The 27,500-nt window shown below is 44.3% G+C and overlaps 1 protein-coding gene across 4 annotated transcripts in view; it reads left to right on the top strand.

Annotated features, from left to right (window-relative positions):
* The window catches only part of kalrna (kalirin RhoGEF kinase a), a 105,399-nt gene that overhangs the window by 21,898 nt on the left and 56,001 nt on the right, over positions 1-27,500 (top strand). For 2 of the 4 annotated variants that reach the window (XM_068572095.1, XM_068572093.1), the window contains exons 2-18: positions 3,811-3,885; positions 7,555-7,669; positions 9,862-10,054; positions 11,022-11,195; positions 11,325-11,408; positions 11,529-11,660; positions 13,051-13,173; positions 15,018-15,140; positions 15,837-16,028; positions 16,983-17,114; positions 17,540-17,638; positions 17,988-18,119; positions 19,210-19,332; positions 22,968-23,159; positions 24,030-24,199; positions 25,244-25,418; positions 26,242-26,515. In XM_068572095.1, coding sequence (XP_068428196.1) covers positions 3,811-3,885; positions 7,555-7,669; positions 9,862-10,054; positions 11,022-11,195; positions 11,325-11,408; positions 11,529-11,660; positions 13,051-13,173; positions 15,018-15,140; positions 15,837-16,028; positions 16,983-17,114; positions 17,540-17,638; positions 17,988-18,119; positions 19,210-19,332; positions 22,968-23,159; positions 24,030-24,199; positions 25,244-25,418; positions 26,242-26,515 — 2,508 coding nt within the window. Of the gene's footprint in view, positions 1-3,810; positions 3,886-7,554; positions 7,670-9,861; positions 10,055-11,021; positions 11,196-11,324; positions 11,409-11,528; positions 11,661-13,050; positions 13,174-15,017; positions 15,150-15,836; positions 16,029-16,982; positions 17,115-17,539; positions 17,639-17,987; positions 18,120-19,209; positions 19,333-22,967; positions 23,160-24,029; positions 24,200-25,243; positions 25,419-26,241; positions 26,516-27,500 lie in introns of all 4 variants that reach the window. The other 2 variants (XM_068572094.1, XM_068572092.1) reach the window with 1 other exon arrangement.

The following is a 27,500-nucleotide window of genomic DNA, read 5'->3' as shown; positions in this document are numbered from 1 at the left end:
GCGCTTTACCTCCGTCAGACCTTTTCAAACAGGGAAGTGAAGCCGTTGATGAGCTGTGACTTCGCTTCATGATGTCAAAACATACTTTACATAATGAACACCGCTGGGAATCATAAGAAAATAAATGAAAAAAACAGGTTAGCGACATGAGAGCAGCGCCTGCGCAACAACAGCTACGTGGCTACGCTACGTTAGCATGCTAACACGCTGAAGAAATGACACGACAAATTGGTCTTTGCTTTCGAACACAGGAATAAATACGGGGAAAGGGAAAGGAAAAGCGGCGAGTTAACCAAAGTATTCTCTGGTTTTCTGACCCAACCAGCGGGAATAAAACAGACGAAGTCGTCCATCTTGTACCCGTCTCCTTTTTGAAGTCATATTTCTTTGATCAACATGAAAAAAACCCGTAAATAAGCAGCGAACGGCTTCTGGCTTACTGGGACGGACTTGTCCGTCGCTACTGGTCCATTATCAGATGCAGCAGCAGCTGTGCTGGAAACCCACAAGCTCTGTGTGTGTGTGTGTGTGTGTGTGTGTGTGTGTGTGTCCACAGTTCTTCATCTTCTTTATTACATATTCAGAGTTTAGAGACTTTTGAGCTTTTGATCGGACCATATTTGTGTGTCTCAACCTTTTTTCTTCTCTAAAAACAAAACCTCCAGCCTGCAGACCTCCTGCGACAGGGTTTGCTTCAGTCCGGACGCTTGCAGGTCACCGTTGTTCATAAAATGAAACATCAGCCCTCTGTTGTGTATTTATTTGTCTCCACTCATAATGCTTTTTTACATAAACTACATTTCAAATAGATTTTTAACGTTAACCAATAAAGCGCCGCTGTATCCTTCGGCCGTGTGTCATAAAGTATATTTAGGAAGTGATGAGTTAATATCAGCAGCAGCTGTGTCCATCAACGTCATTTTATAGCATCTAATGAACAAACCAGAACATGATGGAGCTCCCGCTGTTGCAATGCTTTGTGGGTAACGCAGTGAGTGCTGGAGGAGGGTGATAAGTCAGACATTGTGCACAAAGTTGAGTCTTTATTGTGCAATTTGCAAATCACAAACGACTCAAAATTGACCTTACAGAATGGTCCTTAAGTCACGAGCACAATTTCGTGTGCGACGGCTGTATTTTCACACGAGCCGGTCGTTTTGCAGGAAATGAGGACTCGTCCACTTCCTGTCTGACGCTCGGAGCCGTTTGAGCCGCCAGGATCCAGTCTGTTTGTCTGAAGGTGGAGCTGGACGACGGCCGCGAAAGTCGTTTCGTTCACTTTTGTGAGTCAAATATCCACATTGTGTTAGCAACGTGTGCGACTCTTCGCTAAGCCACGCCCCCTTCTGCGACTGCAGAGCTCACACTGTCACGAACCACAGTGGCAGAGAAAGAAGAAAGATATGTAGAATCAAACATAAAATATGTTTTTCTCAAATTGTATTTTGCTTTTTCATCATATCGAATTCGTTTTATCACAACAAAATGTATTTTTATATTTTTTCTTAATAAACAGATAATAATTTGATAGTAAGTCTTAATAAGCCTTTATTATAAATCACCTCTCAGTGCACGAGCTTACATACAGCCTCCAAGGTTGTGTGTGATGTCCAGAGACGAGACTGACAGCTTCCTGTGTGTGTGTGTGTGTGTGTGTGTGTGTGTGTGTGTGTGTGTGTGTGTGTGGGCTAAGACAAAAGGTGTTTCCTCTCAACAGGAATAGACAGACTCACTCTCACTCGCTTCCTCTGCTGCTGGAGAAGAAGCTGCTGATGTTGGCAGCTCTCTCTCTGTCTCTCTCTCTCTCTCTCTCTCTCTCTCTCTCTCTCTCTCTCTCTGTTCCTTTGTTCATTTCCTGGAACACCGATTGTTTTCCTATGCAAATCTCTTAGTTTTTAATATAAAAGCACGTGTTGAGGATATATATATATATATATATATATATATATATATATATATATATATATATATATATATATATATATATATATATATATGTCGAGCTAGCTAGAATCCGTGTGGCGTGCGTGTCCGACTCGTTGGTTTCATTCCAGGTCAATTAGCAGTTTAGCCAAGAAAGCTAATTAGCTGCAGAACATTAAGCAGCGTGTGAACATACCTGCACGAGGCACATGTGTGTGTGTGTGTGTGTGTGTGTGTGTGTGTGTGTGTGTGTCTGTGTGTGTGGGTGTGTGTGCAGCTGCTGCTGCACTGTCACGGCCTGTCAGCAATTAAAGCAACACATGTGCGTCATCTTTGGCGACAAAATACAACCTTTAAGCTAAAAGGTTGTACATGTGAATAAAACGTAATAATTGATCAACGTATCAACATTTTGTTGTAAAACAAATATGCTTTTTTCATCAAATTTGATTAAAATTTGAAAAAAAGATCACACAAAAGATGTTATTACAACATATGTCTTGATATAAAAACGTGAACACAATGTTATTAGATAAACGTATCACCATTCTGTCATAAAAAAATGCTTTTCTTCATCAAATTTGATTAAAATGAGAATATATCTTTAAATTATGTCTGTTCATTTTTTTGCTTCATCGCTTTAATCTGTATAACCTAAAATAAAATATTATATAAGCAAATAAATCCTAATAAATGATAATAAATGGTCTCAGCCTCCACGTGCAGATACTTGCTGAGCTTTGCAGATAATCCTTTAAGCGCTTCAACACGCTGCGTCTCCGCTTTTAATCGATGCTGCTCCTGTACGCCGCTAACACGCCGCTAACACGCCGCTAACACGCCGCTAACACGCCGCGAACACGCCGCTAACACGAGCCAACGGGAAAACAAAGTGATCAATTAGAATCATTAACCTTGACCGGCGGCGGTGGGCGTGACTCATCGCCGCTCTGATTGGTCACGAGGGTTGAGAACGACCTCTGGAGCGACCTGGAGGTCACGCGTCCATCAGAAGTTCTCTCTTTCAGCGTCCTGAGATAGTTTTTTGCCGACTTAGCGTTCTGACTGTGGAGTTGTGTGTGTGTGTGTGTGTGTGTTTTGCAGTCAGGGCATTGTATCACATGCACATACACACAGCATGACATGGACATTTGGGCCTGAATCTCCACGGAGTGAGAGAGAAAGAGAGAGAGAGAGATGAGGGAGGTAGAGAGAGTATGCATGAGAATGAGGGAGAGAGAGATTTTATAACATGACAGACGGACGACCAGATGAACTGAGACGATGGGAGAATGAAGATGAACTCATATTCACGACATGCAGGAGTGTCTTTGTGCTTATTGTTTATTTTCATATTCATTTTGAGTCTCTTTGTATTGATTTTGAGTGTCTTTGTAAACATTTTGTGTGTCTTTGTAGTTATTTTCAGTCTCCATGTAGTTGCTTTGTGTCTCTTTGTAGTCATTTTGAGTCTCTTTGTAATTATTTTGTGTCTCTTTTTGTCAATTTCAGTCTCTTTGTAGTTGCTTTGTGTCTCTTTGTAGTCATTTTGTGTCTCTTTGCTGTCAATGTTAGTCTCTTTGTAGTTGCTTTGTGTCTCTTTGTAGTCATGTTGTGTCTCTTTGTTGTCAACGTCAGTCTCTTTGTACTTGCTTTGTGTCTCTTTGTAGTCATTTCAAGTAGCGGTCACAAGGGGTCACATTTTGACAAGGGGGTCCTCTGACACTGTGGGCCCCTGGGTTTGTACGTATGTTCAAGAAAAGAACAAACACACACACACACAGACACACACACCCGAGAACGGTGGGTGTGTTCTCTCTCACAGGAATGTTGATCTGATAATGGGATTAATACTAAAAGCTCCACTGTTTCTCTCTCTCTCTCCAGGGTCACTGAGGACTGAAGGCATCAAGGCGTCTGATGTCCTTCCTGTGTTAAAGGAGAAAGTAGCCTTCGTGTCAGGTGAGTGTCAGTCGGCGTGCTCAAATCCCCGAACCCTTCCCTCTGAGACGGGAACCCGCGGTAACACACTGGATGCCGGAGTTGTTCCAGATCCAAGACACTGAGATCATAGAAAGCTGTATGAGAATACAGAATACAGCCGAACTCATCTTACCAGAGAGATGTTCCTCACTTAGAGTTTCCTCAAAGGGGAAACTCGCCATCTTTCTGATGTGGATGTTCAACAATAAATGTTAAAGCAATGAGATCGCTGCCCTGAACGATTACATCACGGCCCGTTTAGCTCCCTCGGTACTGGACCCATTAAGAAAGTCGCTCACTCCATTAGTCGCTTCGCCAAGAAGATTTGGAGGAAAAAATACCAAAGTCATCCTTTAAAGTGCAGACTGTTCATATATTGGGGGGCGGGAAAAAATCAATACAGCATAGTATCGCGATATTTTGCAAAGCGATTTTGTATCAATACAGATTGAAAACTTTATCTTATTGGATCAAATATGTTGACAAAGTTTTCCTTTAGGGACAATTTCCTGTTGGAAAAAAGGTAATACATCGCAATATATCGCAATACTCAATACATTGCAACAGTGTGACAATATTGCGTAATATCGTAATAGTATTGAAGTATCAGTAATATTGTATCATGAGACAACAATGTATGACAATACCCAAATATACTGCAGCATTGTGACAATATCACCATATTGCCTTACCGTCGCAATATCGTGACAATGTTACAGTATCATGACAATATAGCAGTATCGTGATAATATCACGTATCCGTAATATTGTATCGCGAGACCGCAATATGTCACAATACTTAATATATTGGAATATTGTGACAATACCGCCATATCGTGATATTATTGCAGTATCGCGATAATATCATGTATCGGTAATATTGTATCGTGTGACCGCAATATGTCATGATACTTCATGTATTGTAATATCGTGACAATATCGATGTATCGTGACAATACCACCATATTCTGATAAAATTGCAGTATCGTGATAATATTGCAGTATCGTGATAATATCAAATTATCGGTAATATTGTATCGTGATATCTTCCCACCTCGAGTCACATAGTCACAACAACTTAGAGCTGACCACACTCAACACTGTGGATATGCCTGTGGACCCCCCCCCCCCCCCCACACACACCTCCCTCTCACTGATCCCACCCATCATCCTCAATCGCACCATGTCAGCCTTTAAACCGCCAAGACTGCAGAAGAGATCACTGACGTCTGGACCGAGACCGGCACACCTCCTGAGACAGGAAACGAGCAGGGAAAATCATCACAGGCCCTTCACACCCTGAACATGACTTATGTGAACCCCCCCCCACCACACACACACACACACACACACACACACACACACACACGCACACACACACCGCCTCCGGCAGGCGCTGCAGACGACCGCGTGCCAAAACAAGCAGAGAAAGCAGACACACCACAACGGTTTCACTCCACGGGCCATCGCGCTCACACTCGGCCGTGTGATGTGTTTTGATTCTGAACAAACACGACCAAAATATCCTGCCCACCGAAATATTAAAGATGCACTCATCAAAGATTCACCCCGCGAATTGAGTAGCACCCAAGTAAAGATGGCTAAAAACCCACAAGAACAAAACATTTCAAAAAAAGGGAACAGAAGAATATATGGTTCAGTGTTTTTGGGCTTTTATTTTGAAACACTTCTACCTGTGTACTCCAAAGTTTTGGACTAGATCTGAAACACACAACACACAAAAAACCTACTGAACCTACTATTTAAACAGCTTGAATACAATATTTAATATACTTAATCACATTTTGTTATGCATTATCACATATTGCAATGGTTATTTAAATTGCAGGAGTTGCAATGTTCTTCCTAAAAGGATGATAATGCATGCAGTGGGTAGAATAATAAAATAAAAATTATGCAGTTTTAGTCAATGAAAGATTAACATTGTCTCAGTTGTGGTTCGGCTTCGTTCAATTATTTTGGTATTTATGCGTCTCAGTGAAAAAGTCACTCTGAATTAGAAAAGAGAGAGAGACCTTGAGATGCAGAGAGAGAGAGAGAGAGAGAGAGCGATGTAGAAGACAAGAGCGCCAACACCGATCTGTCATCAAGATTCCTCCCGAGATTACGGCCGCTCACACACTCAAACACACAAACCCGTTTTTCACGAGTGAGCAGCCGTTTCATAAACACTGCGGTTTGTGTTTCTTACATTAATCTCACCCGAACATCTCCCCCACGTCATTTATCACAGACAAGGGGAGAGAGAGAGAGAGAGAGAGAGAGAAATTGTATTTTGCATGACTTTCGGATCCTTTCCCGGCCGGTGGGAGTCATGTTCAGGACTCAGATATTCAGGATATCAGTGTGAAGTAGCAGCAGATTAGCGCTGCTCCTCCTGAGCGATGGTGGAGGAGTGGATGCTCTGGACTTCATCTCAACGCGTTGCTTCATTCCTCATCCTGATGTACATCTCATAAACATAGAGATAGTGGACATTTTTGTCCAGGCCGATCATTACCAATCAAAAGAGTATTCGTCATTCTGGAGAAGACAACTAGTAGTACGACGAACAATACTGCCAAAGTACAAGCACTAAATGAAATATTGTGCTGAAAGGCTACAATTACTGTTTATAATGTCGCTGGTAACCCTATTATAAAAGCAATAAGGGACTCGAGGCAGTACTGTATCGTCAATAATGTACAGTTTTACACCCTTGAGCAGTACATTATTGACGATACAGTACTGCCTCTCGTCCCTTATTGCTTAAGAATACAACTTGTAGTACAAGTATAAACTACTGCTACGAACAATACTGCCAAAGTACAAGCACTGCTGCTGCTTCTGTAAAAACTACACCACTAATAGTACTACTACTACTACTACTACTAATATTACTACTGCTTTTACTACTACGATCACTACTTATGTTAACTACTGCTGCTACTAGTACCACAACTTCTGGAGCTTCTTGCTACTTCTACTAGCAGTACTACTACTACGAATAGTACCACTGCTACTACCAGTTATGCTAGTACTCTTTCACTTTTACAAGTACTACTTCTTGTCTCAGTGTAGTTTTGTTGTGTCTTATTAGTCATTTTTGTGTCTGTTTGTGGTCATTTTTGTGTCTCTTTGTGGTCATTTTGTGTCTCCTTGTGGTCATTTTATGTCTGTCTGTGGTCATTTGATGTGTCTCTGTGGTCATGTTGTGTTTATTTGTGGTCATTGTATGTTTCTTCATGGTCATTTTATGTTTCTTTGTGTTCATTTTGTATCTCTTTGTGGTCATTTTTTGTCTCTTTGTGATCATTTTGTGTTTCTTTGTGGTCATTTTATGTCTCTCTGTGGTCATTTGATGTGTCTTTGTGGTCATTTTGTGTCTCTTTGTGGTCATTTTGTGTCTCTATATGGTCATTTCATGTTTTTGTGGTCATTTTGTGTCTCTTTGTGTTCGTACGATGCGTGTTCATTACTCATCCATGTGTACGACTGCTTGCACAACTGGTACTAAAGCAACTCCCTTCATACTTCATGGAAGAGTAAATTCTTTGATGCTTTATATGAAACACTGCATGCAAACGTTGAAGGTCACTCTTTGTCATCTGATTGTGTGTGTGTGTGTGTGTGTGTGTGTGTGTGAAGGTGGGCGAGACAAAAGAGGCGGACCGATCCTGACATTTCCTGCCCGGAGTAACCACGACCGAATAAAACAGGAGGACCTAAGAAGGCTGGTGACCTACCTTTCTACTGTCCCCAGGTACACACACACACACACACACACACACACACACACACACACACACACACACACTTTATTCAAATGTTTGATTTGATCAAAATATTTTTTAAAAAAGGTCACAATATGAGCCGAATGTATCTGGGAGTGAGAGCCAGAGTGTGTGTGAGTGTGTGTGAGTGTGTGTGTGTGTGATTGCTCTAAAACTTTTGAATAACGATCACATACGTGTTACAGTTTAACGGCTTCATGCAAAACCCAACTGCAGTTGGAGTAAAGTCTGTCACACCGCGCACACACACACACACACACACACACACACACACAGAGAGAGACAAAGAGAGAGAGTGAGAGGGAGAGAGAGAGAGAGAGAGAGACACACACACACGCACACACAGAGACACACACAGAAAGAGAGAGAGACACACACACGTAGACACACATTGATCATATTTACAGTCGTCTTTTTTCAGTATTCGCTTTGTTAATCGTCGTTCAGGACGATCGTTGTTAAGCTCGGCGCCTCTGAAGGAAGCGCTGCAGGGTGGAGTGCACGTGGGGTGCACGTGGGGTGCACGTGGGGTGCTGCGCACGGCATGCAAATCAAACGCCCCTTTCTCCTTCGACACCACAGCAAGCAGACGGAGAGCAGCGCTTGATTTGCATCGGCATGAGAGCTGCAGTGTTTGCGGCGGACAGCGGCGAGTCTGTCACACTTCACTCTGGAGTGCATTTAATCCTGCTGCCCCTCCCCCATCTACACACACACACACACACACACACACACACACACACGCCATCACAGTCAGAGGAGGTTTTGCAGGGAGCGAAGCCGGTCTACAGAATAATCTGATCGGTCACACGCTGCTTCCTGGGACTCTCCCGATTCATTTAGTTCGGCGCGTTAGCCGAATAAATGATCAGCCGTCTCGAGCGTCCTTGAAGGCGGCGGAGCGGCGGTGAGAGAGCGAGAGAGAGAGAGAGAGAGAGAGAGAGAGAGAGAGAGAGAGAGAGAGAGAGCTGTGAATGTTAAAACACATCTCACCTGGCTGAAACCAGAACTAAAACCAGAAATTGCTTGATCCCCGTCGGCCGCGCTCTGATTACTCCGGCTCATCGAGCTGCTGTTTCCATGCCCACGAGCAGGAAGTTTGCGCTTTCCCCCCCCCGAGGCGGACTGTAATGGATGTGCTTTATCGTGGTATTTGTATTAATAAAGGTTGTGTGTGTGGAGCTGAGGTCATTCCAGTGTATTTTTTTAAACCTCCAATCAGCAGCAGATGCATTGAAGGCCCTTTAGACTCCAGTAGACACATCTGGCTCTCTGTACTGGTTTTCAGAGCAGCTTCTGGTCCCCAGTTTACAACTGTTGTCCCATCACGTAACCCCTCTTCAACGAAAAATGCATCGCAAATGGCGCCCCTCCCTCTCTCCCTCTTCGTCTAATTTGTTTACATATTTACAGAGACGAATATATGTTGCGTACAATTTATACAACCCACACGCACAAATGAATTACCATGCAACAAAGCGCCGGCCAAATCGCCATCTGGAAGGCATTCTGTTGTCTCCACGTCACATTTATTTACATAGCCCATGTGAACGACCGGCCCCAGAGCAGATCTGAAAATATGGATTTGAACGCCTTCCCCTTTGCTTTCACTGTGTGTGTCTGATATGTACCACATGTGAACAAAACTAGTGCGAAATTAGTTTGATGAGGCGGGGTGTAAATGATGTGGAGCCGTTTTTTTGTTTTCTCCACAAACTCTCGTAACTGTCCTGTATATATATATTTATAAGACAACAGCGGGTATCCAGTCAGCTTCGTATTACATTAGGACTGCAGGAAGTCGGTGTTTCTGGTCACAAACTAGTTTGTAATTTGCTTCCCGGAAGGCACAGTCTGAGAAATAAATAATCATATTTCATTAAGTACATATTAGTGACTGATTGCGAGCTCGTGGCCTCGACTGCTTCCCTGCAGAGCGGCGCAGACGGCGACGACGACTGCTCAGACCGGTTCCCTGAAGGTCTCTCCAAGTAATTAGTCTGATGTGAAAAGCCCGAGACAAATGTCAAGGATTACGCAAGCGTCGTGCATTGATTGATCTGTTTAAGAGCTTATTTTTCCCCTCGACCGTTTCTTACACGAACTTCTCCTTTGTCTTGTCTCCCCGTCTCCTCGTCTTCGTGCTTGTCGATTCTGCCAGCGAGGACGTGTGCAAACGTGGTTTCACCGTCATCATCGACATGCGCGGCTCCAAGTGGGAGCTGATCAAGCCTCTGCTGAAGACGCTGCAGGAGTTCTTCCCGGCCGAGATCTGCGTGGCGCTCATCATCAAGCCGGACAACTTCTGGCAGAAGCAGAAGACGAACTTCGGCAGCGCGAAGTTCTCCTTCGAGGTCAGCGGGCTTCTTCGTCTTCTTTCTGAGTGTTTTCTTTCGTCGCCGTCTCACTTCAGATTCCAGGGGTTTTTTTTGTTGACCTTCGATGATCCTCACTGGGAAAGGATTGTATGCTAAAAGCAGGAAATTAACTAAAATCATTACATTTTATTTGTTTTTACCGTTGATAATCTTTAAAAGAACGATGGAGAGAATTAGCAAGAAGATGTGCTTTTTGTGCCAAACCTTGATTAATGCTAGCTTCCACTTACTTAAGCAGCGATTACTCTACAGGTAAGTCCATTTGGTTTACGTTAGCTAACAATTCACTTTACAGGGGAAACTGTTCGTTTTACGTTAGCTAAAAATTAACTTTATAGGTGAATCTGTTCGTTTTACGTTAGCTAACAATTCACTTTATAGGTGAATCTGTTTGTTTTACGTTAGCTAACAATTCACTTTATAGGTAATTCTGTTTGTTTTACATTAGCTAACAATTCACTTTATAGGTAATTCTGTTTGTTTTACGTTAGCAAACAATCCACTCTTCAGGTAAATCTAGTTCGTTTACGTTAGCTAACAATTCACTTTATAGGTAATTCTGTTTGTTTTACATTAGCTAACAATTCACTTCATAGGTAATTCTGTTTGTTTTACGTTAGCTAACAATTCACTCTGCAGGTGAAATAGCTTGCGTTAACTAAGTTTAATCAACTACACCTGTCTGGGTTTGGATTACCCAACAGTTTAGAGGCTCAAACTATTTGTTTAGGATTGTTTTAAATATTTAAAGACTCTTCTCCACAGCAGCAGTATCACAATACCAAATGTAAATGTTAATGTTGGACTCCCATGCCGTTCTTTTCTTTTGTAAATGTTTGGTTACATGGTGTCATGAACACGAGGCTCAAACATGTAGGATCCATCACTGTGAAAATAAAAAACGGAACATTTAGACATTTCTTCTGAATTTCTTCTTCTCCAGACCAGCATGGTTTCAGTTGAAGGTCTGTCCAAACTGGTGGACCCCTCCCAGCTGACGGACGACTTTGAAGGCTCTCTGGACTACAACCACGAGGAGTGGATGGAGCTGAGAGTCTCCCTGGAGGAGTTCATGTCCAACGCTGTTCACCTGCTGTCCCGACTGGAAGACCTGCAGGTGGGGCGGATACGTATGGGCAGATGAATGAGTGATCCATCAATGGAAAAGATGGATGGATGGAAAGTTTAAAAGGGTAAAAGGAACAGTTTATGCCAATATAAGAAAAGTTGTACTGTTTTGTTGCAGGAGCTTCAGTCCAAGAAGGAGTTTCCGGCAGATGTTGAGGGATCTCGTCGGTTGATAGATGAACACACGCAGCTGAAGAAGAAGGTCAGCGAGCTGCTGTCAGGACTGTCTGATACGAACTGTCGCATTGTGCATTGGCTGGACTAGAGCTAGCGTGTGAATCATTAGAAATAACTTTGAGTCCTTTTCCACACTCTCCTGTAGGTTTTGAAGGCACCGGTGGAGGAGTTGGACCGGGAAGGCCAGAGGTTGCTGCAGTGCATCCGATCTAGTGACGGTTTCTCAGGGAGGAACTGCATCTCGGGCTCCGCTGACTTCCAGAGCTTGGTGCCCAAGGTAAAGTCAAGAGACGCCACGTTAAATTCAATCTTTTGATGAATCACATTTGAACCACAATACAGTTTTGGTGACAAGGTCCCATGGTGAAACAATAAAACAACTATTGAAAGCCTCTAAAGAAAGAAATAGAAGGATGCATGTTTGCATTCTGTTATAAAATGTCATATCTGCAGATGCTTTGAAGCCTATTGTCAGATATACAGAGGTACATTACATTCATAAGAACATAACAGAGATTTACTCTTAATGGGAAGCCACTTTTGAGCAATTTTGAGAATGAATCTTGATGCTCCGACCAACGTTCTGCATGTCCATCGTTGAAACCAGCGAACACTAAAAGCCCACCATGACATAGTGTACGATTGAATGCCTCGTCTCATTCTTTGCTCACCGCATGTCAGCTCGTTAGCTGCACGGGAAACGTGGGCGGAAGAGCACAGCGAGTTTTGTTGCCGAGGTAGTTTGCATGAATCTTACTGTACATTGCAAAAGATATTTATATTTTATGTGATTGTATATAGGCAATTCAGAGGTATATGCAAGGACAATGCATGTTCTCTAAAGACCCACTAGTGCAGTTTAAAGATCTGCAGCACTGTTTGGGATATAAAACGATAGGATGACCTGAATCTGGACCCTATTTTTTTATGTTTTTGTGTATTAGTGACTAACCAGAACATCAAGAATGGAAATTACATCACATCAGGCAACTTCTCACCGTCATTGTACGTCCATTAAAACAGCTTGTTTCTGCCTCTGACAGGCTCTGATTGTTATTGTAAGTGTCTGACAACATCATGGAAAGAACGATTCAGGGAAAACAAAGGGTTTTTCTTTTCCTTTCGGTCCTTTTAAAAAAAAAATGATTGTGTGTCTCGCTCTATGAAGTCTTGTTCTGAAACGTCGCGTCGCATTCCACATTGTGGAAACATCAGTCATGATGTTGAAAATCTTTTGAGAAAACACAAAGGTTCCCTTTCTGAACTCCAACACTCACGTTTTCCACCTTTTTGTCTTCCAGATACAAGTCACATGACACAATAACAATATAAATCTGAGGTTGGCGGTGTCAAAAACAAGCACTTTTACTTCCATTAACTGATGGATTGCCCGATATTGCCACGATATGATTGCATTGCAGCCGGTTTAATGATCGATACTGGACCAATTACAACAATTTGTAGTCAATTAGGCACAAAAACATGCAGTAATGGGCCGGATAAACACCCATAAGTAACCCTTTACTGCGCAAAACATACATTTAGATGACCATGTTTGTTTCTCCCAATCGAACCAGTCGCACTCCGCTCCAAATGGATGGAAGACGTCAAGAGAAACGTCATCTAACGGTTCTTAACCCTGGCTTCTTCTTTCTCTTCCTCGCCAGGTGGCCAGTCTGCTGGATAAGCTTCACTCCACGAGGCAGCACCTCCATCAGATGTGGCACGTCAGGAAGCTGAAGCTGGACCAGTGCTTCCAGCTGCGTCTGTTCGAGCAGGACGCCGAGAAGGTGAGTCACGCCGGAGCGACACGTCAGAGAAAAAAATGTGTCTTTTTTTTTTTTTTTGGCGCCGCGAATGTCTCCGCGGAAACTCCGAAATGAATCGGGCCCGTTTCTTCTAAACAGAGGAACGCGGTGGGTCGTTAAATCCGGCGGAAACCCGGCCGGCACCGCTTCACTTTACGACCCCGAAGAAGCGATTAGCCGCGGTTGTGACTCAACGCCGGGATGCCATTCATCCTCATCATACCAGCGCTCTGACCGCCGCTACATGCAACAAGCTATTTCAGTCTCACTCAGAAAAATACTATATAAAGAAAAGATCCCACAGCTAATTGCAACCTGGAATGCTTTTATTTCTTTTTAAATGCCACTTTCACAGCTATATAAATACTGCAAAAAAAAATATACATCATTGTAGACTGATGACCGAAGTTTATGATGTTTGCACACCCAATAAAAATACATCACCAGTTATGATGTCAACATGTAGCCTCTGTACTGAGATGCATGTGTTTGGTAGAACCCAGAGTGTTGTGGATGGGATGGCAGCTTGTACACACACACACACACACACACACACTCACAGACGGGCGTCAGCTGACTCAGTGTGCCGTTCCACTCAGAAAATCCACATGCAGGAGCAGTAAATATTTACTGTAAAGCAAACAGAGAGGGTTTACGCTGCTGGAGCCAGCGAAACAATCAGACCTGACGGAAATCACAGCCCGGAAGGAGGCGATGATGATGATGATGATGATGATGATGATGATGATGATGATGATGATGATGATGATGGGGTGGTAGCCGTGGTAACTGCCACCACGACCAGCCTCCATCTGTCGGCGGAGATCGATTTGAGGCTTTACACCGATCAGCGTGGAGAAGATGAAGGCAGCGAAGAGGAAAATGAAAGGTTTTTTAAAAGTGGAGACAGAAAACTGAGTTTCGGTTTTCCTACAATTACTTTTGTAACATCAGCCGCTATTTTCACTGCTGAGGATGAAAAACAACCTTCAGAGAACGTTCATTCAGACTCAACAGTAGCCGGGATAGCTAGCGCCTGCTACCGGGGAAAAAGGAGCTATATTCTCAAAAAGGCGCTATATTGGAAAAGGTGCTATATTAGCAATAAGAGCTATATTATCAAATCTCAAAGGCACTATATACTCTAAATTTTAGAGTATATAGTATACGCTTTATTGAGAATATAGCACCTTTTAGACTCTAAAAGGTGCTATATTCTCAATAAAGCGCTATATTATCACATCTCAAAGGCGCGATACTCTCGAAAAGGAGCTTTATTCAAAAAGGTGCTATATTATCAATAAGGCACTTTATTATCAAATCTCAAAGGCACTATATTCTCTAAAAGGTGCTTTATTCTCTATGTTCTACATGTTCTCCATGTTCTCTATGTTCTCTATGTTCTCTATGTTCTACATGTTCTCTATGTTCTCTATGTTCTCTATGTTCTCCATGTTCTCCATGTTCTCTATGTTCTCCATGTTCTCTATGTTCTACATGTTCTCCATGTTCTCCATGTTCTCCATGGCTTACGCGGAGCCGATCTGAACGCCGGCGCTGCCGTTGTCCTGCAGCCGTTAAGTTGTGGTCTCACTCTTCCTCCATCGTGATAAGTTGTAGAAACCTGTGCACCGCCACGTTAAAGGTCACATCCCTTTGCTTGTGTACAGCGGGGTCGTGTTCACGACGCGTCTTCTCTCAGCTATGGCGACGCTTTGCTCTCCAAACGCGCACAATCAGTCGGGACAAGCCGCTTGAACGATGCCAGACGTGATGTTTCTAATGCCGCTGTGTGTGTGTGTGTGTGTGTGTGTGTGTGTGTGCAGATGTTCGACTGGATCAGCCACAACAAGGAGCTGTTCCTGCAGAGCCACACGGAGATCGGTCGAGGGTACCAGCACGCCGTGGAGCTGCAGACGCAACACAACCACTTTGCCATGAACTCCATGGTAGCTGCTGTAATGTCATCCGAGCCGTCATACTCACATCACATCACGGTGGAGCGCTGGGAGCAGCCGGGGAGGGGTCCCTGCAGGTGTTAGCTCACCTGCATGTGGGGCAGCGCGCCGTCACGAGGTCACGACCTTGACTTCAGACCAGAAGAAAGCAGAGAAATCTAGTGAACACACGGCAGAGAGAGAGAGCGGAGTCTTAAAATACAAATCTACACCCCGATGTAGAAAAATACGGGAACAGAGTAGAAGAGAAGGACACTTTTAATCGCTGCTGCAGTGTTTATTCAGGAATATGCTGCAAATATTAGGCTTTTTATTTTATTTATTTTATTTATTTTATTTAAATATCAATATTGCTTTTATTTTATTTATTATTAATTTCTTTCAATTTATTCACTTGTTTTATTTAATATTTTATTTATTATATTTATATTTATTTATGTTTGTTCTATGCATTTAATGCTTCATAGGGGCTATAATACTAATACTACTATCATTATTGTTGTTATTATAAAAGAGAAAACACTTCTACAAATCCTAAATGAGTTTCGTACAGACCAGTAAGACATACTTTATAAATATATAGATATTTATATATATATATATATATATATATATATATATATATAGTATTTAAAGCCGTCGTTCTGATGGTCAGTGTTGTTGACGTTGCTCCTCCTCTTTTCCCAGAATGCCTACGTCAACATCAACAGGATCATGTCGGTGGCGAGCCGGCTGGCGGAGGCCGGCCACTACGCCGCCGCGCAGATCAAACAGATCTCCTGTCAGCTCGACCTCGACTGGAAAAGCTTCGCCGCCGCGCTGGACGAGCGCTCCACCATCCTCGCCATGTCCTCCGTCTTCCACCAGAAGTCCGAACAGGTGAGCGCCTGTTGTTGTTGTTGTTGTTGTTGTTGTTGTGGGGGGGGGGGGGGTGGAGTCTCTCTGCACGGACGCGTGTCGTCAGTGTAAAGTGTAAACGAGACATTTCGAGCGTCTGATTATGTTTAAAACATCAAACCGCTCGCTGCTGATTCCTGGAGCGTTGACATGGCAACAGATGGGCCTCTGATTCCTGCTGGGCGAACGACACCAGCTACAAGTGGAGAGAGAGAGAGATGAAAGAGAGGGAGAGGGCGAGATAAAAGCGAGGGAGAGAAGAAAGCGGGAGAGAGAGAGAAAGAGAGAGGGCGGGAGAGGGAGAGAATAAAGAGGGAGAGAGAGAGGGCGAGGGAGAGATGAAAGAGGGAGAGATGAAAGGGAGAAAGAGAGGGAGAGAAAGGGAAGAGAGAGATGTAGAGAGAGGGAGAGGGAGAGAAAGAGAGAGAGTTGTACACACTGAAAGAGGGAGAGTTGTACAAGAGAGAGAGACAGAGAGAAAACTGTACACAGAGAGGGAGAGAAATAGAGAGATTTATAGAGAGATAGAGATGTACAGAGAGAGAGAGAGAGAGAGAGAGAGAGAGAGAGAGAGAGAGAGAGAGGATAGCTAAAATTGAGGCAGAGCCTCGTGAGAAACACAGGAACAGGATGAAAGAAGCAACAGAAGGAGAAAGAGAGACGACAAGAAGCAAACTGTGGGAAGTAAAGAGGGAGTGAGAGAGAGGGAAGAAAGGAGTGAATGAGAGAGAGGGAAGAAAGGAGTGAATGAGAGGGAGGTGTAGAGGGTGAAGCCCGTCAGTGGACGAGCTCAAGACTCATGAAAACGCCTCAAATTCTCCACAAGCGGCCAAAGGTCAAAAGAGGTCACTAACCCTCATGCTGTGGGCATGACTCGTGTGTGTGTGTGTGTGTGTGTGTGTGTGTGTGTGTGTGTGTGTGTGTGTGTGTCCTCAGTTCCTCTCCGAGGTGGAGGCCTGGTGTAAGGTCTGCAACGAGGGCGGTCTGCCGTCAGAGATGCAGGAGCTGGAGATCGCCATCCACCGCCACCAGAGCCTGTACGAGCAGGTCACGCAGGCCTACACCGAGGTACTGCCGCGCTCCACCCACACGGGGCGAGAGTGTAGCCCGAACTCCACCCACATGAGTCTACTGTGTAACCCGAGCTCCACCCACATGAGTCTACTGTGTAACCCGAACTACACCCACATGAGTCTACTGTGTAACCCGAGCTACACCCACATGAGTCTACTGTGTAACCCGAGCTACACCCACATGAGTCTACTGTGTAACCCGAGCTCCACCCACATGAGTCTACTGTGTAACCCGAGCTACACCCACATGAGTCTACTGAGGACACAATGTGTCTTTTTTTTTGTTTTGGAATGCCACATTTTTAAAAAGTGTAAATGTGTCATCAGAGCGTCGGAGCGTGGTGACCCCCCCCCCCCCCCTCCCACCTCTCTCTCTCTCTCTCTCTCGGTCTCTAAATGTCCCTCCTTCCCCTCGTCCAGGTGAGTCAGGACGGCAAGGCGCTGCTGGACGTCCTGCAGAGGCCTCTGAGCCCCAACAACTCCGAGTCGCTGACGGCCACGGCCAACTACTCCAAAGCGGTGAGCGCTCGCTCTGTCGCCGCGACGCAGACTCCACCTTTTAGAGGTCACTTTGAAAGGTCAACCCCACAGCGCTGTTGGAGGACATACTAATACTCCTGTACTGTTGTGACATTTAAAAAATAGATATATTTTTAGGCAGAAAATGGACATCCACCAAATTACCAGATATGGTTCCTTGCCCGTTGAGTGAAAAAATATAGATTAAAAAATGCAAGAAACAAGTCACTCTGCTGGTTTCTGCCGGTTGTTTTCGTACCGGTCTCTTGTTCCTGGTCCTGAACGTGGGAAACGGCGTCCAGGTTCTCGCGTTCCCCTCCAGAGGTCTGACATGAAGGTTCTCCTGCAGGTTCACTGCATCCTGGACGTGGTGCACGAGGTTCTGCACCACCAGCGGCGTCTGGAGAACATCTGGCAGCACCGCAAGGTCCGACTGCACCAGAGGCTGCAGCTGTGTGTGTTCCAGCAGGACGTCCAGCAGGTACACACACACACACACACACACACACACACAGATGCACACCTACACACACAAACACATACGTGCACATGCGCACACACAAACAAACACACACACAGACATACAAACTGTCTCACCTTCGTCCTTGTGGGCGTTCTCGTCCCCCACGAGGAGAGAGAGCGAGGAGGACCCACGTGGAGCGCGTGACGCAGAGCGTGTAGCGTGTAACATGTAGCGTGTAGCGTGTAACATGTAGCGTGTAGCGTGTAACGTGTAGCGTGTGATCAGCTGAGCGTCTGTGCTGATGAACTCTGCAGAACCGATGGGAACGTTCTCTGAACAACGTTCCTGAGACCAAAGTTCCTTCAGACGGGAACGATGTCATTCATTCATATCTTTATATTTAATATGTCAGGTCTCATTCATTCATATCTTTATATTTAATATGTCAGGTCTCATTCATTCATATCTTTATATTTAATATGTCAGGTCTCATTCATTCATATCTTTATATTTAATATGTCAGGTCTCATTCATTCATATCTTTATATTTAATATGTCAGGTCTCATTCATACATATCTTTATATTTAATATGTCAGGTCTCATTCATTCATATCTTTATATTTAATATGTCAGGTCTCATTCATTCATATCTTTATATTTAATATGTCAGGTCTCATTCATTCATATCTTTATATTTAATATGTCAGGTCTCATTCATTCATATCTTTATATTTAATATGTCAGGTCTCATTCATTCATATCTTTATATTTAATATGTCAGGTCTCATTCATTCATATCTTTATATTTAATATGTCAGGTCTCAGCAGAGAGGAGTTCCTCCGGTCAACAAAGGAATGTTGATGTTTTCCTCACTCGAGGAGGTCAAGAGGACACGAGCACAAACACGCTGAATTAATTAGAGAGAGAGAGAGAGAGAGAGAGAGAGAGAGAGAGAGAGAGAGAGACACACAGCAGCTCAATGAAGACGCTGCAGCTGGATCGTCATCATGAATGAAGCCCAGAGACTCTGAAACAACACAGACACACAACACAGTCTCCTTCTCTCCTCTCCTCATCTCCTCATCTCCTCTCCTCCTCTCCTCCAGGTGATGGACTGGATAGAAAACCACGGCGAGGCGTTCCTCAGCAAGCACACGGGCGTGGGGAAGTCTCTGCACCGAGCGCGAGCGCTGCAGAAGAGACACGACGACTTTGAGGACGTGGCCCAGGTGAGTCTCTCCACCTCCACCTCCACCTCTCCACCTCCACCTCCACCTCCATCTCCATCTCTCCATCAACACGTTGTCTTCCTCCTGAGACAGCAACACTGTTTATTGTTTTAATCCTCATGATCTTCAGTCAGTGAGGATCAGATTGTTCTCTCAGACTGATCAATGTAGTTTTCTCATGGTGAAACGTTTTGACTGGATAATATTTTAAAGTTTCTTAAAAGGTAATAAGAAAGGAATTCGGGGAAATTCAGCGAAATATAATTTTTTTTTGCAGCTGTTGTGTGTTTGTTGTTGTAATATTTAATTCCACCACAAGAGGCAGACGTGCGCCACTAAATGTTCTAATATATATATATATATATATATATATATATATATATATATATATATGTATATATATGTATTAATGTATATATATGTATTAATTCACATGTATATATTTATTTAGATATATATGTATTCGTATATATATATATATGTATAAAATTATTTATATTTTTTCATGATATATATATTTTATAGTTTTATATTTATATAGTGTTTTTTTCATATATATATATTTATTTATATATGTTTATAATTATATATATATATATATATATATATATATATATATATATGTATATATATATATATATGTATATATATATATATATATATATATATATATATATATATATATATATATATATATATATATATTTATTTATTTATTTATACATGTATATGAAGCCTCTCTATCCTCGTGACCATATACGGGCAGGAGGACCTGCAGGAGATGTTCTTCATTCCTGAATTTCAGTCCAGTGTTGAGAGAAGAAGAAAAAAACGCTGGAATTGTAGTTTTGCTCATGAAGATGAAAAGCAAACAAAGAAACATGTGGAAGCTCTCAGAGGGATTCAAACAATAACGTGAGCAGAAATGAGGCCAGTTAGCATTAGCTTCTGTCAAATAAAAGCAAAGGAACCGATAAAACACACACAGACACACACACACACACACACACACACAGACAGAGACATATTGCTTCTCAGGAGTGTGTCGGTCGCAGTAAACGTGTGTGATGATCTTCTCTATTGGAGTTGTCAGTAGTCTGTTTTGATTTGTGTTGGCCAGCCGATGTGTGTGTGTGTGTGTGTGTGTGTGTATGTGTGTGTGTGTGTGTGTGTGTGTGTGTGTGTGTGTGTGTTTTTGAGGCTTAAATGTGATCAGAATCTTCAATTCCTCACTGGTGCTGTTATATAAACTCCAACACACACACACACACACACACACACACACACAGACCCACACACACCTACACACATACACACACACTTACACGCACACAAAGACCCACTCACACTAACACACACACACACACACACGCTGCTGAGTCATATCTTTCTTCTCCGCCTCTCGTTCTTTTTCCTTTTGTCTCTTTCTGTCAATCATCTTCCTTCCCGTTGCTACGGAGCTCAAGCCCCGCCCCCTTTCCTCCTGTCAGTCAGCAGTTTGTTTCCTGTCGTTCTTTGAGCGCTAAAACAAAAGAAGCATCAGTTTGATGATGAGCTTCAGTGACGAGTCGTCCTCCCAGCGTGCAGGCCACGAAGAGTTTACACTCCTAATCTGATGTTTACACTCTGGATTAGGATTAACCTCCGTAAACCGCTGGAGCGGCATTATTTGGGTCAGGCGCTCTCTCTCTCTCTCTCTCTCTCTCTCTCTCTCTCTCTCTCTCTCTCTCTCTCTCTCTCTCTCTCTCTCTCTCTCTCTCTCTTCTTCTTCTTTCCCCTAATTAGCATATTTATGCATATTTATGTTTTGCTGGTAAACTCTCCATTTATCGTTAAACACGACATGAACACATGAAAACACGTTTAACATCCCAGAGATTATCTCACACAGACCAGCGCCGCTTAGATGAAGTTATCCTGAAGGCCTCTTCACTCCTTCACTCCTTCACTTCTTCACTCCTTCACTCCTTCACTTCTTCACTCCTTCACTCCTTCACTCCTTTACTCCTTCAGTCCTTCATTCCTTCACTTCTTTACTCCTTCACTCCTTCACTCCTTCACTCCTTCACTCCTTTACTCCTTCAGTCCTTCATTCCTTCATTCCTTCACTCCTTTACTCCTTCACTCCTTCACTTCTTTACTCCTTCACTCCTTCACTTCTTTACTCCTTCACTCCTTCACTTCTTTACTCCTTCACTCCTTTACTCCTTCATTCCTTCACTCCTTTACTCCTTCACTTCTTTACTCCTTCACTCCTTCATTCCTTCATTCCTTTACTCCTTCACTCCTTCATTCCTTCACTTCTTTTCACTCCTTCATTCCTTCACTCCTTGACTCCTTCATTCCTTCATTCCTTCACTCCTTTACTCCTTCACTTCTTTACTCCTTCACTCCTTCATTCCTTCATTCCTTTACTCCTTCACTCCTTCACTCCTTCACTCCTTCATTCCTTCACTTCTTTTCACTCCTTCATTCCTTCACTCCTTAACTCCTTCATTCCTTCACTCCTTCACTCCTTCACTCGCCACCTTACATTTCATGTATTTACTCATAACAGGTTTGGTCTCGCGGTGCGTTCAGGTGCTTTAATCCTCTCACTCTGAACCCAACCAGAGTAATAATCTCTTGTAAATTATAATCTTTATTTTCTCACTTAATCCAGTAAAATGTGAAACATCCAGACTTCCTGTTCTTGTGGGATTAGAACGTGTTTCCTCCTGGAATATTCCAGAGATAATCTGTCACCAGAAGAGACGACGATAATCCACTTTGTCTCCTGATGAACGCCAGAGACAGATTTATGTTTTATTATAATGTGATCCGACTGTGTGTGTGTGTCTGTGTGTGTGTGTGTGTGTGTGTGTGTGTGTGTGTGTGTGTGTGTGTGTGTGTGTGTGTGTGTCAGAGCATTTGTGTTCAGGTGTAAATCTATAAACTAAATACTGAATAAATGGTCATTGAAAATAATAATAAGTATTATTGTTATTGATGACAAATTAAACAGTTTTGCTAGGATTTTTTTGGGGGAAGTACTTTGTAACTTTGTATAAAATGTGTATTTATAAATGTATTTATATATAAAAGTTTTCTCAGGCAAAATTACTTTTTTCGTCAGGTTTGTGTGATCCTCATTTCGGCCACAAGAGGCGCTGATGAGTCACTACGCAACATGTTTTAAAGGACTGAGGTGATTCATGTTTTCTTGCAGGTGATTTCCTCATCATGCAGATGCAAACGCACCTGGATGAACACATGAATGAGTTCAGTCCGTCACACCGCGCGTTATAGTGGCCTCTAGTGGCCGAAAACAGCATCACAACAACAACAACCCACACAAACACAGGAGATCAGACTTTAAAAATGAATTACCAGCCATAAAGCATGACGCAAAACACGAGATAATGGCGACAAGCTATTAGTGATGATGTCTGTGGTAAATATGGTATTTTATAAATACTATAAATATACTAAATACCATGAATATGAATACAGTGATGATGACTCAGCTCAAAGTGAAAGATGTAGCGCTTCTTGAACGGTATCGTCATCAGCCGTGGTATGAGGCCGAGCTGATGCAGTGATGATGATGATGATGGTGATGATGATGGTGATGATGAAGGTCCCCCTCGTCTCAGAACACGTACACGAACGCCGACAAGCTGCTGGAGGCGGCGGAGCAGCTGGCCCAGACGGGCGAGTGCGACCCCGAGGAGATCTACAAGGCGGCGCGGCACCTGGAGGTCCGGATCCAGGACTTTGTGCGCCGGGTGGAACACAGGAAGCTGCTGCTCGACATGTCCGTGTCCTTCTACACACACACCAAGGAGGTGGGCCACACACACACACACACACACACACACACACACACACACACACATCATGGACTTTTTCAAATGTAGTGTAGTAAAAGTGGTGTAATTGTATTCATGTGTTCATGACGTTCATTCACGCTGAGTTATAAATAATAAATCTGCTTTTAAAAGAAAGAGGCTCAAAATATCAGCAGCATACATACAGACATCTATATAAATGTTTATTCTTTTAATCAAACTATTGTCTCTCATTCATTTGAGTCATTTAAGGTTTACTGTATGCTTTGAATCCTCATTGTTAGTTTAAATACTACATTTTATCACTTTTTACTGTTTACACACACATTTCACACAATGTTTGCTGATTACAATTTGCTTAAAAGTCATAAAAATTTGGTTAAAAGTCTTAAAAATTTGATTAAAAGTCATGAAAATTTAGTTAAAAGTCATTCTTAAATTCTGTCTCTCTCTTTCCCTCTCTCTCTCTCTCTCTCTCTCTCTCTCATTCTCACTCTCTCGCTCTCTGTCATCCCCCGTCTGTCTCACTCTCTCTCTATCTGTCTGTCTGTCCATCTCTCTCTCTCCCTCTCTCCCCTCTCCCCCATCTGTATCTCTCTCTCCCTCTCTCTCTCTCTCTCTGTCTCTCTCTCTCTCTCTCTCTCTCTCTCTCTCTCTCTCTCTCTCTCTCTCTCTCTCGCTCTCTCTCTCTCTCTCTCTCCCCCCTCCCCGTCTGTCTGTCTCTCTCGCTCTCTCTCTGTCTCTCTCTCTCTCTCTGTCTGTCTCTCTCCCTCCCCCGTCTCTCTCTCTCTCTCTCCCCCCCTCCCCCGTCTGTCTCTCTCTCTCTCTCTCTCTCTCTCTCTCTCTCTCACCCCCCCCCCCCTCCAGCTGTGGTCGTGGATGGAGGAGCTGCAGAAGCAGCTGCTGGACGAGGTGAGCTGTGACTCGGTGGACTCGGTGCAGACGCTGATCCAGCAGTTCCAGCAGCAGCAGACGGCCACGCTGGAGGCCACGCTCAACGTGATCAAGGAGGGGGAGGAGCTAATGCAGCAGCTCAGGTGACGGTCGCACCGCGGCGCCCAGGTAGCCGTGTCAGAAAGAGGGGAGGCTGAAAAACTCTCATTTAAAAGCCAACTTGCATCATTCATCATTCGCTCAGTGGAGACGGAAGTCATTTCCATATTAACACAAATCACGAGTTTGATTTATGTGTCTGCATTATTTTCCTTTTTGTTTCTCTGCCTCTTATTTGTGGAACGGAGAAAATATGATAATGCTCTCTAACGTCTTTCTAACGTCTCTCCCTCCATCTCTCCCTCCATCTCCATCTCTCTAACGTCTCTCCCTCCGTCTCTCCCTCCATCTCCATCTCTCCCTCCATCTCTCTAACGTCTCCCCCTCCGTCTCTCTCTAACGTCTCTCCCTCCGTCTCTCCCTCCATCCCTCCTTCCATCTCTCCCTCCATCTCCGTCTCTCCCTCCGTCTCTCTAACGTCTCTCCATCTCTCTAACGTCTCTCCCTCCATCTCTCTCACGTCTCTCCATCTCTCTAACGTCTCTCCCTCCATCTCTCCAACGTCTCTCCCTCCATCTCTCTAACGTTTCTCCCTCCATGTCTCTAACGTCTCTCCGTCTCTCTCTCCATCTCTCTAACATCTCCCCAACCGTCTTTCCCTCCGTCTCTCTAACGTCTCTCCGTCTCTCTAACGTCTCTCCGTCTCTCTAATGTCTCTCTCTCCATCTCTTTAACGTCTCTCCATCTCTCTAACGTCTCCCCCTCCGTCTCTACCTCCATCTCTCTAACATCACCCCCTCCGTCTCTCGAACTTCTCCCTCCGTCTCTCTAACATCACCCCCTCCATCTCTCTAACGTCTCTCCATCTCTCTAACGTCTCCCTCCGTCTCTCTAACGTCTCCCTCCGTCTCTCTAACGTCTCCCTCCATCTCTCTAACGTCTCCCTCCATCTCTCTAACGTCTCTCCATCTCTCTAACGTCTCTCTCTCCGTCTCTCTAACGTCTCTCCATCTCTCTAACGTCTCTCCATCTCTCTAACGTCTCTCCATCTCTCTAACGTCTCCCTCCGTCTCTCTCTCCCTCCGCAGAGACGCAGCCATGTCCACCAATAAGACGCCTCACTGCAGTTCCATCGCTCACATCCAGGGGGTGCTGCAGCAGCTGGACGAGGCTCAGGGCCAGATGGAGGAGCTGTTCCACGAACGCAAAATCAAGCTGGACATCTTCCTCCAGCTGCGCATATTCGAGCAGTACACTATCGAGGTGAGGGGGCGTCGCCTCAGTATCAAAACAGATTTCATTCAAACTTTCGGGGGATGTTTGCGGCGCTCGTGCCGACTCGCTCTGTGTGAAGGTCATCAGTCAGCATCTTGAAAAGTCATCAAGACAGCAACAAGCCTTTGGTGACTTTTAATCAGGTTCGTCTGATAATGATCCACGCAAAAATGTGCAGCGATCAGAGCTGCGGTGCAGGAGCAGATGGCAAAACTCTGAGGACGTCGTTTTTTAAAATGGTGGAAAAAAAAGAAGCAGACTGAGCTGAAACATGCGTGTCGGAAATTTTAAGTCAATCGCACTTATGGTGCGGGGAGGCGTTGCCCATTTGTGTTGGGCAACGCCCATGACAGCAGGCCATTAACAGGTTGTTAATAGCAGCACCACCATGTGGCTGACTGGAGTACTGCACATGACCCTCACTCAGTTCAAAGCTCCTCATTCAAGTTCAGGGCATTTGAGCCCCTTTGTGTTTTGTTTGGTGTAGTTTTTTAACCCTCAACGGCTGCAGGAGGAGGAGACACAGACGTGGACTTCTTTATGTAAACTATATCAGACGGCACAGAAGGCCCAGGTACAAAGTCCACGGCCCATAAACAACTCTTTGAACTAGGTTTTTGTCTTGCTTTGCTTTTCAGTTTTTAGTCTTTGAGTCTTTTCTTTCCGACAGTGAAGCGATGCCGCCGCTTCAAGCTAATTCGAGCTAATTAGACGTTGATAGACGCCATGAAAAAGCGATTCATTGACCCCCCCGCCGGCTTGTTGCGCACGACGGCGTCTTCCAATCCCACTTTTCCTCCGTTCCCGCAAGGTCACGGCGGAGTTGGACGCCTGGAACGAGGATCTGTCTCGCCAGCTGAGCGACACCGGCCGCTCGGGCAGCTGCAGCAGCAGCGGTAGCGGCGGCGGCGGCGGTAGCGGTAGCGGGGGCGGAGCCTCCGGCGGCGGCGCGGAGGACATCGGCCTGGCGGAGCAGCGGCTGAAGCGTCACGCGGAGAGGAAGGCCGCCATGAACAACATGACCTACGAAGTGATGCAGCAGGGACAAGACCTGCACCAGTACATCATGGAGGTCCAGGCGTCAGGTAGAACACACAGGAAGTACACCGAATATTAAATATATATACGTACGGAAGCCCCAAGTGGACTTTATTCATATGAAATGTGAACTTAAAGTCATTCATCAAGGTGAAAAGGCATTTGTCATGTGCTTAGCGTGTTCATAAGACCCGCCTTGATGGGAGAACTGACAGATGCATGTATTTACTCACACTTATATATGATATTGATATTGCATAAATGACAGAATCAGGTTGTATAGTTGATTTCGATTGTCAAAATTGAATTAAATGTGACTTAAAATTCATATTTTCATTTTGATAAAAGTCCCCTCTGGGCTTCCATACAGAGATTCCCTCCATCGTACACACCTGGCATCGTTGTGCTTCTAACGAGCTCCCCGAGTGACCACACACACACACACACACACACACACACACACACACACACACGCAGTAAACGGTGTACTTCTGTAAACTGCTACCAGGCAGACGGCACTTTATCGCTTTTTCTTTTTACGGGACTCTTTGGCATCAACACGTGTGAACCCTGAGCGGCCACATCTGGACCCACAGCTGCCTCACGACCAGGAGGAAGAAGAGAGGGAGGAAGAGGAGAGGGAGGAAGAGGACAGGGAGGAAGAGGAGAGGGAGGAAGAGAGGGAAGAAGAGAGGGAGCCCCCGACGCTTTTGGCAATACCAAAAGAGAAACGTGTCGCGTGGAAGAGAATTAGGTTAAATAATCGTCACACACCAATCCTCTTAGTTTGTGTGTGTGTGTGTGTGTGTGTGTGTGTGTGTGTGTGTGTGTGTGTGTATGTGTGTGTGTGTGTGTGTGTGTGTGTGTGTGTGTGTGCAGTACATTGCTGACCCACAAACACTCTCTCCCCTCCTCTCTCTCTCCTCCTCTCCTTCTCTTTCCCTCCCTCTCTCTCTCTCCGTCCCTCTCTCTCTCTCTCTCTCCCCCCTCACTTCCTCTCTCTCTCCCTCCCTCCCTCCATCTCTCCCCCTC

This window comes from Clinocottus analis, unplaced genomic scaffold, assembly GCF_023055335.1.
Source record: "Clinocottus analis isolate CAN_PGR_092001 unplaced genomic scaffold, fCliAna1.0.p SCAF_12, whole genome shotgun sequence".
NCBI lineage: Eukaryota > Metazoa > Chordata > Actinopteri > Perciformes > Cottidae > Clinocottus > Clinocottus analis.
This window is presented reverse-complemented; position numbering and strand designations above follow the sequence as displayed.